This window comes from Haemaphysalis longicornis, unplaced genomic scaffold, assembly GCF_048455015.1.
Source record: "Haemaphysalis longicornis isolate Haplotype H1 unplaced genomic scaffold, Haemaphysalis longicornis Haplotype H1 scaffold_244, whole genome shotgun sequence".
NCBI lineage: Eukaryota > Metazoa > Arthropoda > Arachnida > Ixodida > Ixodidae > Haemaphysalis > Haemaphysalis longicornis.
Window position 1 is genome coordinate 108,600 of NW_027526310.1, and position 14,691 is coordinate 123,290.

The window sequence follows — 14,691 nt, forward strand, 5'->3', positions numbered from 1 at the left end:
TAACAAATATTTGTTTAAAATTGTTCTTTATTGCAGAGACTTATAAGGATGTTGGTATAATACAAAATATTACACTAAAGCGCATTGTAGCGATTGGTAGCGAAAAAGCTGCACCCGTACGCAATAATGCCAAACAAATGGTTCCTAAAAAGGTTAGCTATGGGAACTATAGTCAATATAATTTTGAAGGAAGATATCGCTCTTGGTGCAAAACGGTGCACGAGAGATGCCTTAGTGCTCTTGGTAACTAGAGAATGCCAATTTCTGCATTTTTACACAGCTTAATTACGCGTGAGTGTTGTTTTCTAACTTTAAACGCGTTGATACGTGGGGCTCAAGAGCTCCTGTGGGTTTTTTGTAGGTTCTATATGCATGCTCTCTTTCTGTGGTAGCATGTTTGACCGTGATACCCACTTAAGTATCAGGGCCCAAAAGAATTGTGCGTTGAAGGCGGAATGCCTCAGCAAGGTTTCGTGGCATCCGATCGAGGAGGACGTCGAGTTCACGGATGGATTGTTCTTCGTAAGCCATGAAGTGCTCTTGAATATTTAGCTCCTTGTAAACGGCCTTCACTGCAGCCTCATCAGGACCACCAGGAGAACCCCGACCAATGTGTGCCTGCGAGTGACACAAAAAAAATTATACTTGTTTCTTTCGCGTCTCGTAGAACACCAGTTGTTGCTAAAAACGTTACACTAACCCATATATTTTACACGTTTTCCCACTGCAGAGGGGAATGATACTTTTTAATTTAAAGATATGACACGTGAAATGTTGCGTTTTACATATACGTAATTATCAGTTGCCTTTGGTATGTCAAGACGGCTAAAATTTGCCTAGTTGTGCCGCCGTTCTTGTATTGGAGATTCCTCTGGAAAATGAACGGTATTTAATTGTGGTACCTGATAATGGGCTGCACTTTAACTGTGATAACCTTCAGCGCAGCCGTTATATTACCGATACTGTGCAACATTTTTTAAATGTTCAAAATCACTTTGGCATGTAGCAAATTATTATTACCACGTGGATCTTAGGTCAAAGGGCGCTGTTACACCATTTGGAAGATTTATTACCGACTTGCCAACCAAGCCATCGTCCTTAACAATAAAGTGTGCTTGCAATTCAGCGGCCCTATATCGTGCTTGAACTAGTACATTTTGAATGGGCAAACACAGTGTGCACATATACGGATAATCTTTTATAGCGAGGGTACTCAAGCGCGCAAAAGGCCATCACCCTAAACACAAACAGAGAGTACCAGTATGCACAGGAAGAGACTAATGCAAAGTAGGTCGAAGGGCTCAGATGACGAGGACGCGCACTGTGAACTCTCTGTTGGCAGGCACTTACCTCGAACCCTAAAAAAACGTCTGGCAAAACATCTGGCAACAAGTATTAGAAGACCCTAGTCAGCTTTGACATCAGTTGAATAGGAATTTCTGAATCTTTTAGGCTCCAAAACTTTGGTGTTTGTTTGAAAAGTATGGAAAGGCATTACGTCGATGAAAATGAGCTACGACGGCATAATGTGCTTCCCATAAAGGCGTTTTGTGTTTATTATTACTATGTGCGAGAGGGCAAACCCTACTTGTTCCTCCTGCTCAGACCAGGAAGTGGTCTGTAGTATTTTCAATTATATATAATAATAGATCTCACCTGGATATGCTCGACTTGCTCTGGTGATGCGAGTTTGAGGGCGGTGATAAGTAGCCATGTGTGCTTGTGCTCTACAATGTCAGTTCCAACTTTTCCCGTGAGCGTTGGGCAGCTAAAGCAGTCATTGTAATCATTACGTGCCATGTAGATTTGCCCCAGGGCCACACAAGCCTCTTTCGCTTGGTGGTGCAGGGATTTGTCTTCGACGCCGGCCTGAAAGAAAATGATGCATTAGAGGAAACAAGGAAACGTTCCTCTCATTACAAGAATACAATGGGGCGCTGCACCGAGCATAAACTTGGGCTAGTGCGTGTTACCGGAGGGTATCTAAAAATGTGTGTCTCCTTCAGATAAAATGTGTCTCCTTCTTGTGATAAAAACATTGCTTTGGCTGACAGGACACGTTGAAGCATTTATATTTCCGGATATTCGGACTGCTGAAAGCAAATGATTACCATACTGTGAATTATATAACTTGTGCCAATCACTACAAATTTTTGATCGGTTTCAAATATGTAGAGGAGGGTAAATGAAGCTTGAAGGACGACGTTAATATGGTAAATTATCGGCCCGGGGAATGTAATATATCCTTCCCTTTGCTTCAGAACGAGCGACCAAATTTATTATCCATGAAACTCTGTTGAAGGTTTTGGAGTGGAATTTCCAAAGCGTTTAGCTTGTGAGAACCCCGACGAATGCGAACTTCCTTCGTTCATCTCTTGGCAGTGATCAGGGAACCCACTATGCCACACATGCCGAACGCCTCATTTCAACAGAGCGCTTTAGATCGCTTATTGGAGCACAAGGCTGGACTGAGCTAAATCCGCATTATCGCTGCCACCATGAAAATTCTAATCAAACCAGTACACCACAAGACAAAAGTAGTTATTTAGGGATGTAAATATGCAGCCTTACACTGCAATGTATTTCGAAAACAATATAACTGATTTATAATATGAATATTGGATACTGTTAACGCATTCTCAGGGTAGTTAGATTGGACTGCTGACATGAATAACTGTTGTAAAAACTTTAAAACGTCTCTGGAGAACTATTAGAATAAGAGGCGGTCAAACAACGGGACACGCGGGAAGAAGACTCAATAGTGTGCTGAGTGTATTTGCGCGCCCATATACCCGAATATCCTTGCACAAAGAGCCATAACACGCAGCGCGAGCCTCGCAACGTTTTTTCTTGGTACGCAATTGCAGAAAGCTGAAGGAAGGGATGTACCATGCATCTAACCCAGATAAAATAGTTGTTATGGGGATATGATGGACCCGACTAGTCGGACTGGCGAGCAATACGCTCATGTTGGATATCGCCGAGCACAATATAATACGCTCTCATACCTTGGTAAAGGCCTCTAAAGACAGGCCCTGTCCACTGTAAGTGGTGCCTGGCAACACACCACGCAATCCAAATGGGGAATATTCAGTTTCTTTTGGCATTAAGCAGCCAGTGGAGAAAAAAGAACCAGTCATATTATATATGGATATAATCTAAGCTTCGGAGTCACCGTAAAAGTTTCCTATCCTGCTAGTGGACCAGACGGACGGAAGAACCAAGCTTTGCATCAGTTTCAGGATCCTTGGATTTCTGCTTCTTTCGGATAATAAAAAAAACGTAGAGGTTGCACGATAGCGGCTTAGTTTGAAAGCCGCCGCTTGATTTCGCCGGTCGATTTCACAAAAGAGTATGGACAAGTTGGCATGGCTGGAAGTACAAAGCATTTTTTACCCCTATGCGAGTGATGCGACTATGTTAGTTTACTTCTGCAACGCTTGGTGTAAAAACTGTCCCAACCATTTCAGATGTTCATTAACTCGTGGTGTCGCTGACAATCCTAACATCACTATTGCGTTTATGATGTCGTCATTGCCATAAAGACCTCGAAAGGCGCGTTAAAGCCCTTTAGGCCTTTTCCCGCAGTGTGTCGGCCGGGGACAAGTCCCAGCGAAAGCGAATTTGGCTACTCTGTTGTGACATTTCAAAAACCTCATAGGCACGCTTAGGAGTGCTTGCGAACATAAAATGATGGTACACGTCACGAGAGAAAGGAGAGTTTTTGAACCCATGCCGCAGGCCATAGATGAAGGTGCACGAACACATGATGAGGAGGAAAGGTAATAAACTGAACATGAAAATGTTTGCTTCATGGATGAAGACCAAAAGTAAACGATGACGGGCTTGTGTCTAAGATATGAAAGAGTACGCGTCGTCTACGCAGACGCCCGTCGCCGCAAGATGCGGGATCCCTGTCGGGTGAAAGGCGATGCAGAACCCGCAGTAATTAATGAAGGTCAGTTTCTGCATCGCTGCTGCGGCAGACTTTGAAACCAGGATTTCATAAAGCCCCTCAGAATTGAGACATTTGGTGGCTGCCGGTAGGCGTTCTGGCCCTGCTACCAGCTCCGGGGGGAAAGTCGCAGCACCAGGTGTAATAAAAGCGCGTGTGCGGCATTGGAAGTATTCTTGGTAGCACGAGGGTGTCGTTTACGAACTCTAGCGGGGAGGTCGGTGAGGTAACGAAGGCTGCTATCCCGGCTTCTATGTGCACCCGTCAGTGAGGTTCAAGCAGGTCACTCGGAATCAACTCGATTTGAGTTTCATGATCAATCAGCTTTGTCTCAATATAAGGGTACTGAGAGTCCACGGCAAATTACGCTGACCCGGAACAGGGAAACTGTTACGCCCATTTCCGGTGGCCTGCCAAAAACAGCGTTTGATACGCTTAATTAAGCATTCGTGTACCTGCTAGCCAATATGTAGGGTTTGGACTTCTTCAAACGTTTTGTGCACTCATCGAAACACTTAACGGGCGTGGAGGAGGAGGAGAGAAACGTTTATTGGAGCGGAAAGTGCTGTTGTGGGTGGCCGTCCTAGTCCGGATAGCCGCGAGTCGTGGCAGCTGCTCTTGCCCGAGACACGAGGTAAACCTGCGTCTCTAGCAGGCAGCTGGTCAGCTCGCACTCCCACTGCTCCAGGAAGGGGGACGAGGTGGGATTTGGGCGTAAAGGAGAATTTTTTCCACACGAGTGCCGAAATGAGTCGTCGTCTTCTGCCACGAGGGAAGCGATGATGCTTTGTGTGAGGTTAAAGGAGCCATGAAAAGAAAACACAAGTTTGGTTCATTCGAAAGATTGCCTCGTTAGAACCATAACGACACCACTTATAACGCAAACTTCACTCAAATAAGCTACATAATTAGGAAAAAAGGAAATGACCATGCGACCCACCAGCTCATTTTCCGCAACAGAACCTGTGATGTCACTTGGGAATGCTCTGCGATTGGCGGAGGCCGGAAAGCAAACGCATGTTAGGCAGGGCTTACAGCTTGCATAGCGAGCTAAATGCCCGTGAAACATACTGCACATTCTTTTTATGACAAGAACGCTGGAGTAAACGGTTGAAGGTCCGAACGAACTCGCAAGCGTGTGCGCCAATGCGTACGAAACTAGCGCCGGCCAAGCTCGACATCTCGCCATCGCGCAGACGAATTTTCGGGTTCGAGGCTCTTCGGGGCCAACGAACCGTTCCAGCACGCACAGCCGCGACCTTGCTTCGTATCGTAATCCCTTCACAGGAGGTTGGCCGTCATATCGCCAACCAGCAAAGGTAAAAATAGAAACGAGGGGAGTAAGGAACAGCAAGAAGCGACGAGATAGTGCCAGTCGACGCGTAAGTTTCGAATGGTGTTGGCTTGCTGCTGTCGTTACGAGCTCGTTTCCAGTTTACAACCACTGAAAACTTCAGTTTGTTCAGTTACGGCAGGGACCCTTACGTTAGCTCACTCCTGGGACATGCTGGCGCTCGTCGCCGACTTCGTCAAATCGCTGTGACCTTGGGGAAAAAAATGCCGTAAACACCGCGCATTGACGCTCGTATCTTTCTGGTCGAAGCAGAGAGCTCGCGCCAACGGCTTTCCATACACGACACCGGCCAACTGGCATAAGTGATACTGCTACTGAAATTGAACTATTATTAACCGTAATCAAAATACGGCACATACGTACCAGTCTATATTCGTCCGTCGCGACGGGGCTGACGAGGCAGCGGTGCCGACGGCTGGGCGTTCGTCTGTTGTGGCTATCGCGGAATGGTCGCTTTCCCGTCCACCGCGTATCCCACAACTCTTGCCGCTCGTGCACTTAGAAGCATTGAGCGTTTTTGTGGTGTGAGGTTGTTAAATGCAAGCCCGAGCTCCTCGGCGAGAGTTTTGTTCTCCGGATCAGGCGATTGCATGACTAGGGCTGCGGGTGCACTAGGTTTTACTAGTATTTTTAAAATGGCCGCCGTCTCGATCGACTCCCGCGTGTGGGTGCTATATGGAGTCGACATACTAAGTATCTGTTTCATGGACCGGCTCTATGACGCCATTGTACACGTCACGGAATGTTCAATTTTAGCGGGAGATTTAAAATTTTGGCTTAAATTGCCTTATTTCTCAGTGAATAAAGCATCATTTGCTTCCGGGAAAGCGCTTGGGGTACTATGAAACACCTAATCTTTCGAATAAAACAAACTTTTGTTTTCTCTTCATGGCTCCTTTAAGCAAAATGACGTATATGTTTTTGTAAACCACTCCATCTTAATTTCTAATTAGAAAGCAGTTCCTTTTAGAAAACTCCCGGTGGCCGTTTCTTACAGGCACTAGAAGAGACTCACCAACAGACATTATTAGAGAGTACAAAAAAGGTATTCAGAATGTAATAGCGCGTAAAAATCAGTTGCGTCTCCGCGGATTAGACTCGCGGTTGCTACCGCCTTTTGGGACACTTCGAGAGAGTTGACTATGCGTCTGCGAATCTTTAGGTAATTCTGCTGAGAGTGTCAGTGGTTTTACAAGTGATTTTATTTTGTGCTTGGGGTTCTGCACTTCGGGAGGGAGCAATACGGTCGCCCACTTTCTCGACTCCGTAGAAACGCCTGCTCGACCTCTCGAGCAGGCGTTTATTACGATGTCAGGTTCGTCGGCGGAAAAAGGAGAGGGGTAGTCGCCCATGGTAAATAGTTGGGAGCTGGAAGAAGAAAAGTTCTAAATTGGAAAAAAAAAAAAAACATCGACACTAGGCACAACAAGGGCGACAAGAACCAGGTGAGGACGATTGAAACCGGAGCTAGAGTGGTAGCTTCCGGAAATCCGTCTTCAAGAGCAGCCACCACCGGAAGAGACTATACTCTGTCAGTCCGAGATGATAATACGGCTCCTGCCGTCCCGATGCCTGAAGGGGCACCGATGCCGGGCGAGGCCTGAACTTTGGCGTCACTACCGGGGCGGTGGCTGTCAGGCGATACGAAACCTTTTGCAGCTGCCGTCGTCGTGGTGTCTCGGTCGTCGCTTTCCGCTTCCAAAAGCGCCACTACAGCTCGAAGGCACGACATACGGCACACAGAGGAATTGCACAGCTGCATCCATGGCGACTAAACGACGTCCTTAAGGTGGCACATAAACACAACCCTTAGCTAAAACCAACCTAACTGTAGTGTTCACGTTGGCTCCAACATTAATCTGCGCTGCGGGTTTTATTTGCGTTATCCGTTGTTCCTAATAGTCCTTGAGGAGTTCTGTAACATATTACGGTTTCCCCATATGCCGTAGCATTCATCTCACGGCATTTTGTCCAGAATCAGCTACTCTGCGCGCGTGTCACTAGTCCACGCACATAGAAAAGCCTTTCAGAGTAAGCTTTCTCGTGTTTTTGGTGAAATTTATGTCTATTGGTTAGCTTCCTGGGCAAAAAAGATATGTTTGTTATATAGACATTGAGATTTCAAAAGACTGAAACTGTAAATGTGAAATTATTAGTCGCAAATTAGGTGAAATGTTCATATGGAGTACATCATCTGTACCCTGGTTTTTAATTGTGCTGAATTACTGCGCTCGAGCTGCAGGCTCTTTCCTACCATCTTAGTTAGCAATGACACATTACGTTCAAAAAACTGCCACTGTATGAGAGCGAAAAAGTGATACTGATATTAGATAATAGATTTTTAACAGAACGTCTGGAACTATGCTAGTGAGAAGTCTGTAGTTGGAGCATTTCATAAAAATACAATTCAACAGGAAATTGTGAGGAGTAAATTAAGTAGTTCTTACCGCATACATGCCGGCCCGTATGGGTAGCTCTAGGCCGAAGGCGCTTGACTTGAATATTCCAGCGGCCCAATAGCGGTCGAAAGAGGGCTGCCGCCGCTGTTGACCGGCGCTCGTTTTTGCGGTTGTTAGCACATCAAACATTTCACCAAGCATGCACCTGAAGTTGCATTCGTCAAAAAGCTCCAAGAGTGGCCGGAGAATGCGGTGTGATCCGAGCCGCTGCTTGAGGACAAAGCATGCGGCTTTCTCGAAGAGCACTGCATCGAAGATTGCCCGCCAACTGATGTCTGGGCGTGTGTGCAAAGCTGGGCGACCACGGCGGATCGGCGACTGGTCCACCATGTCGTCTATCACTAGGTGGTAACACTCCGCCTGAAAGAAACAAAGCCGAAACGCGTCTAGGTCTGCCTGCAGACGTTATAAGTTCAAGATAACGCTTCGAGCACCTATTTAACAAAGCTAACGAATCCTGCTTGGCTGCGTACCTATTGTTCAGGGGAGTGTAAGTTGAAAATGTGATTTCGTGCGAGCGTATTTCATCAGCACTAAATTGTCACCAGCGCATACAGCGCCTTCCTATTGGATTTTCGGGGAATAAAATCTTCATGCCATTTGTATTGCACCAACAAACCTCTACAGACCGCACTCTATTATATGTTACTTAGCGTGTCTCTTTTTAACGTGACACGCGTAATAAGGCGGGTGCAATGGTGTTCGTTATCGCAGAGGAATAAGGAAGTTTCATGAAAAATTCCTCGAGACACTTAGATCTGCGTACGTGCTTTCAAGGCAAACGCCTGCCAATACGTGTTGACTGCGACATCGGATTTGAATCACTTTCTTCACTTCCGCTGTTTGTCTTAAGGCAGCCATTCCTTCATTCGCCTTCCTTTCGTCTATAGCGCGTATGCGCCTCATCGCTTTCGTTTTTTCCGTCTCATGGCTCCAAATACGTCAGCAAGCGGACTGGCACCCGCCACTGCTTGTCCAGATGCTTCCCCGCAGATGTGCACCCGTTCTAGTCACGTACCATCACGTTTGGGTGTCATGCGGCACTCATCAGTCTACGAATCTTACCTTGCAAATTCCCAGTTTTGTGAATTATGTGGGTTGGGCATATTGCCCCTCAAAGCTCCCGAATACTGGCCAGTCACCCAAGTGCGTATGTGCCACGAAAAAACAACAACGACAACTTTTGTTCTGCTCTGGTAACGTGCCGAGATAGCATAGTTGGTAGAGCACTGTACTGCTACTATGTAGATCCGTGTTAAAATCCCATCGGATCACGCATGTTGCTGTTATTTATTTACTCCTTACGGCGGTGGCATTTTCGTGACAGTACAACAGTAATAACACCTGCACAACAACGCCGCCGCTTTTTCGCCGGGTGGGGTACTTGAGGCTTTCGCCGTAGCAGAATTCTCTTCCACAGGAACGAGTACAATATTCTGTCTCTTGCTGTTTCTAAGGCTTAGTTTACGGTTATACGTACCCATCAATAAATACCAGCGGATCGAAAGTTTTCCAAAACCGCGCTCTTGAACGTTTTTTTCTTGCCGAAGTGCGGAAGCGGAACTGCTGTATTTTTGCTGTGCAAAGTTCGCAACTTCTGTCTGACGGAGTGATGAAGATTCAGGTTACTGCGAAGCTGTTTATACTTGGCTGGGGATAAACGAAGATTGCCTAGATCCTTACGCAAATGTATGAAGAGCCATAGCTCGTGTGGCCGCCAGTTTGAGGTTTGTAGCGTGAAATTCGCGGCTGTGATGTGAGTTCCAGCAGTTGTTTTCGCTGAGTAAAAACATTAAGGGACGATCTGTTCCAGGTCATTATATGTAAGTAAACACTGAATTGTTCCTTTGCCTAAACGCTGCAACATAACGACTAACTCTCGCAATGCAGCGAGAACTACGGCGCACGCACACACGCGCGCAGACGCACACGCACACGTAAACACACACACACACACACACACACACGCACGCACGCACGCACACACACATACACACACACCTAACATAGCCTCTGCGTTCACCTCAGCCCAAGTCTTCACTCCAAAACTCCCCAAGTCTCCACCGTGTTCCTCCCTAGTTTAGCCGCGGCGGGCAGTGGGTGTTTCATTCGTCTTCGTTGTACTTTTGTTTCTTTTCCCGCACTGGACGCTCGCTCTGTACAATCGTTCGTCCTCCTGCATTGAGCATCTCCCTCAGCGCCTTTCACACGTGGCTTACGCGGATATTTGCGATCTGAGCGTCCCACGTTTAACCTAAAAAAGCGTTGTCGTGTCGAGGTTTCACCGAAGAGATAGATTCACCAAAGAGTTTTTAATGAAGATTGGGTAAAGCGTCATACCTAGTCCTTGGCAATGGATGGCGTATGAATGTTTGAACGTTTTGAGGCTCGTTCTCTGCGCCGAACAGCAATGTTTGTAAACCCGTAATTTGTATTGTGTGGTCCTTTCATCACTTACGCGCTTACGGAAAGTCGGTTGTTCATGGAAATGAAGATTCAGTTGTAGAAAAAAGGGTTTCCTTCGTTTTTAGTATACTGCATGCATCCAAAGTACACTTGCTGAGTATTTTAGTGCACATTTTTTTGTAGATTCTTTGAAAGCTGTTTGGGTAATTGCCCAAAACAAGCAAATTTATATCATTGATTGAATTTGCAATACAGTTTGGGTACTCATCCTTTTCCTGTAATTGTGAGGGCTGGCCACAAAAAAGTTAATTACGTGAAGCTCTCGAGGCAAGTGAGTTCTAGTGATATTTCAAATAGCAAAATAGTTGGCATCTCTAGGCTTGGAGGAAAAACCTGACGGGTAGACACAAGCGGGGGATATATCAAGATCTCATTGAAGGCGCAGGTTTTTGGGAGGCCATCGCTTGCCCAGAAAAGAGGTTCTCTATGACACAGAGTGAGAGGATAGCATGCGTTTACCATGCTAATCTATTCAAGCTTTGATGGTTTCATGCTCCAGCGCTACATCAAAGCTATGAGCCGCGGCGTGCAGGAGGATTCCGGAATTATTCTGGGGATCTTTTTTACTAGGCGCCGAAATCTTGAAACACTGGGGTCTTCATCTGAAAAGCATCCACCAACGTTGGTATTGAAGCCGCGCTTTACCTTGCTGATCGAGTTTTGGCATACTATCATCGGCGTCCGCCCTCACAATAAATCAAGAAGCAATGTTTTGTAAAGCAAGACGTCGTCCTGTGAAGAGTACAGGTCGACTCGGTTGCGGTTTACTAAAATGGCCTCCTCTGTCGAACATACGATTCGCGCATGCAGCTCAGCTCTCGGTGACGCCCTTGAACCGTTAAAAATGTAGGGACGCACTTGAGCTACAAGAATTCCATTCATTGTACCTGGCTGTAAACCGGATTAATGTGGTCGCCAGAGGAAGGAAGCTCATATTGTACCTCATGTTACCTTAAGAATTTTACTTGGATAAAGGGTTCCTCCTACCTACAGTATAGATACCATGTGAACTTTGTACTGTAAAGCCTATATTTTATTTTCTGACAGAAATGACTTAATTGAGAAGCATCGACACCGGCTTGATGAAGTCGATGGCCCGAGCGGATGTTTAAGCTTGAAAAGCGACCTTTATCCCCGACGTCCGCATTCTGCCGTGGACGCAAATTGGATCTTCCGAAGCATATATAATTTTTGAAATCGATAAAAGAGGACCTAATGCCGTCAATGTGCCTGAGGGTATGTTATGTAACTTGGATAAAAGAGATTGGGGCTGGCAAAGAAACCCCAATCCTGTCAGTGACAACTGGCAAGCAAACTACGCTTTTTCAGATTCATTTTCGGGGTCTGAAGCTCATCTGAAACTCACTCACTCGCACTCAAGCCTCTTCTACCAGCTAGGCAGGCCCCAGTCTTCAAAGCCTATCTGCTGTTACACCGGGGGCCTGGTTAAAGATTCCTACGACGGAGTTCATCCGGCCGCACTTTCCAAGGTACATGACGGCAACACTAGGATCCACCTACATCGTCTGCCATTGCGCATGATCGCGTCTAGGAGTGTGTCCATTTGAAGTCATGCTTTCTTCGCTTGCAAGCAAATTTTGATGCCCAGCTGTCGCGTCTTTTGGTACGTGCTTTCATCTGTTCTGTCGACAGTATAGGGGTTATTTCTCCAGAAACTAAAGCGTACGCTTGGGAAAGCTCACCCTACGACAGAAAAAAAAATTGCTCTCAGGGGGATGGCTTATTCCACATACTCATTATCTAAGTGGAGGTCTCACAGTGCAATGTGTATGTGCAAGGGGAGGGTGAAGTCGTTTTAGTAGTAGGAAAAGCTAACTATGCGAGAAGAGCTCGTCATCAAATAGGTTTATTATAGAGTTGGTTTTTTTTTTTGTTAAATACCACTCCCATGCGAAAAAGCTCACACCATAAACGCGGTAGTTGTGTAACTGATTGCCCCAGAGAAGACGACAGGTTAGTCAAAAAAGTACTGCTCCCATTTCCGAACTGCCCCAAGTAAGGTACTATCACGCGGCTCACAGATACAACGGTTCTTACGAAACATTACGATCTCCGAGGATGTATCAGTGGAGAATACCCATCCCTGTTAGTAATAAGTACCATTCTTCTTCACGTACTGAAATCCTCTTGAAGAATGCGTCAGGGGTCACTTTATGAAAGAGCCAAAAGAGTTTCAAGGCTGAGCTAGCCCTTGGATGGGTGAAAATGCGGAAAACGCGGGATAGCATGTGTCTAGCTTCGTGGCATTATGGAGGGTCACATCTGCAATAACAATGTATTTTTCTCGCCTTGTGTGCCTCTGATTTATGCCCACAACGCTTTCCCGGCCACGCAAGGAGGTTACTGTCAAGCCACAGTGCCACGAAAAGATGAAGAGGGCAGTAGGGCATGCGTTGTGGTCCTAACCATTAACGACGAAGAAATGTGTGGCGCGCAGCCTGCGTAGGTTCGGTCACGGCCGCCATATAACGCGTAAATGCATCGTTCGCATCTCTAACGGTTCATGCCCTGTGTCCCGCCGCTCCGCAACAATTTACTATTACGCTGAAATAAAATATCACATTCGGTATGGCCGTGAGCAGCGCTCTTACCATCTCGACGCACCAGCCGATCAGAGCAGCCAAGGGCAGATTCCTGTCCGGCTCCTCCGCCAACAGCTGGTAGGTGTGCAGCACACCCGGGAGGCGAAGGCGGAGTTGAGAGCGAAGGGCGTAGTCCAGTGCCTCCAGCAAAGCATCCAGCGCCTCACGTGCCCTTGGCACGCCACAGTCCATCTCCATCACAGTAGACAGCATCAGCTCCTTCGCCTCCAACACCGGGAGGCCCGTCAGAGAGTATAACTTCGGAGGTTGGTGTAGCTCAGAAGAGTCCCGGTTCGCAGCTCTGCACTCGTGAGATGGCATGCAGGATATTAGAAATGCCCCTCAAATAGAGAATGCCTTTTGCTCAGGCACAGTTCGGGATGCGCTCCACCAAGACATGTAAACTCGTTGAGTGTTTGTCCTTCCAAATACTCATGAGTTATTCACTATGAACAAAAGCCATACAAGGTAATCATCACCAACCCATTCTTGCCGTTTTCCTCATTATCTTATTTATACGTACTGCATTATAACGGCTTCCTTCTTAGTGTTCCGAATGCTCCTGTCGTGCGCTATTCGAAATAATTCGTTATTCCAAGTAAATGCTTCTGGGGCAAATTATAGTATGGGTATCTTTCGATCTACACTTTGTTAGTACCCCTTGTTGTATCCCTTACCTGGCCACGGCGATGGTTAAGTAACCTACTATGCGGCTCATAGTACGTTCCGTGAGTTGATATTTCGGGTATAAGGGTGGCTGCTGCCGAATACTTCACCAGGTGGCAAGATCCTCTACTGGTGAGGGCGTGCTGTTCTGCCCCAGGAACTCTTCCTACCGTGTTCGACCCTGTCAAATGTAGCCTCAGTGGCATGGGGGCAAATATTTCATTGTTTTTATTAGCGCTACCGAGCCCGGCGATGTCTGGATATGCTAATATAACAGCGTGTAAAACACATATAGAGAAATCGTTAAAAATACTTATTCAGGACGGAATGCAAGGGGTCTGCTATCATTATAGAGCTTGCTACTGTTCTTAAGGCTAGATTCGCCCCATTAAATGTTAGGTGTTGTATGGAGGAAACGATGAAATTACTTAATAGACATTAGTAAGCGCTACATACATGAGCAAACACCAGTTCAATATGCCAGGACGGACCGGGGAGAGAATCAGCGCTTTCCGAAACAAGCATTTTAGCGTTTCACAGGAGAAACTACTCTCCCAAACCTCGGCGGATTAATGGTATCCGGCGCCGTATACAAGAGTATACAGAAAAGGCCTTGCGGGAAACCATATTTTAGCGAACGCTAAGTAGCTCTCACTTTATTGCCATTGTTTTCGAACAAAATATGCCGTAGTTGTGCGCTATAACGACTGTGTAACTACGAAAAGCTTTGTGTACACGTCAAAATAAGTTGTTTCACCGCAAAGTTGTAAACAACAATCTTGTTGTCTATTCTCAATACGTGGGCTCTTTAATGTATCCTAATTAGTTGCCCATTGACTTTTACACAGTTAGAAATTCCCCTATGCTGTCAAAATATGGTCTTCTACATGAGGATTGTTGTTGCAGAAAACGGCTGTAACTCGTGTGGTAATAGAACTATCGCGACACAAATAACGTGAAGTCTTACAGCTCAAGGGCTGCGCAACTGCGACAAATGTTGTCGCAGGGGGTGGATAACCATCAGTCGCAGCGTTATAACAAACTTTATAGGTCTAACTATCATGAAGCTGCGGCTCCGGAGCCATTCGATCTCATTATGAAGCCACCGTCTGACGGACAGACCCATGTTTGACTGCTAGGATACTTGATCCCTGCAAGTTCCATTAGGCGTATTAATTTATAGGAATT

At 46.2% G+C, this 14,691-nt stretch overlaps 1 protein-coding gene across 1 annotated transcript; it reads right to left on the bottom strand.

Moving 5' to 3' along the window:
• Positions 1–295: 295 nt before the first annotated feature.
• Positions 296–13,035, bottom strand: LOC144172595 (farnesyl pyrophosphate synthase-like). Its single transcript, XM_077701251.1, has 4 exons — positions 12,847–13,035; positions 7,757–8,128; positions 1,657–1,869; positions 296–618 (listed from the first exon to the last, which is right to left on the bottom strand). The coding sequence occupies exons 1-4, from the start codon at positions 13,033–13,035 to the stop codon at positions 415–417; spliced, it is 978 nt and encodes a 325-aa protein (XP_077557377.1). The 3' UTR covers positions 296–414.
• Positions 13,036–14,691: the final 1,656 nt, after the last annotated feature.

What these genes read in the sequence shown, in the direction of transcription:
- LOC144172595 (XM_077701251.1), bottom strand. Translation starts at nt 13,035, where the DNA reads ATGGAGATGGACTGTGGCGTGCCAAGGGCACGTGAGGCGCTGGATGCT. An exon ending in TCGGCTGGTGCGTCGAGATG is followed by an intron (nt 8,129 to 12,846) that starts GTAAGAGCGCTG and finishes TGTTTCTTTCAG; the next exon opens with GCGGAGTGTTACCACCTAGT. An exon ending in TACGGGCCGGCATGTATGCG is followed by an intron (nt 1,870 to 7,756) that starts GTAAGAACTACT and finishes ATTTTCTTTCAG; the next exon opens with GCCGGCGTCGAAGACAAATC.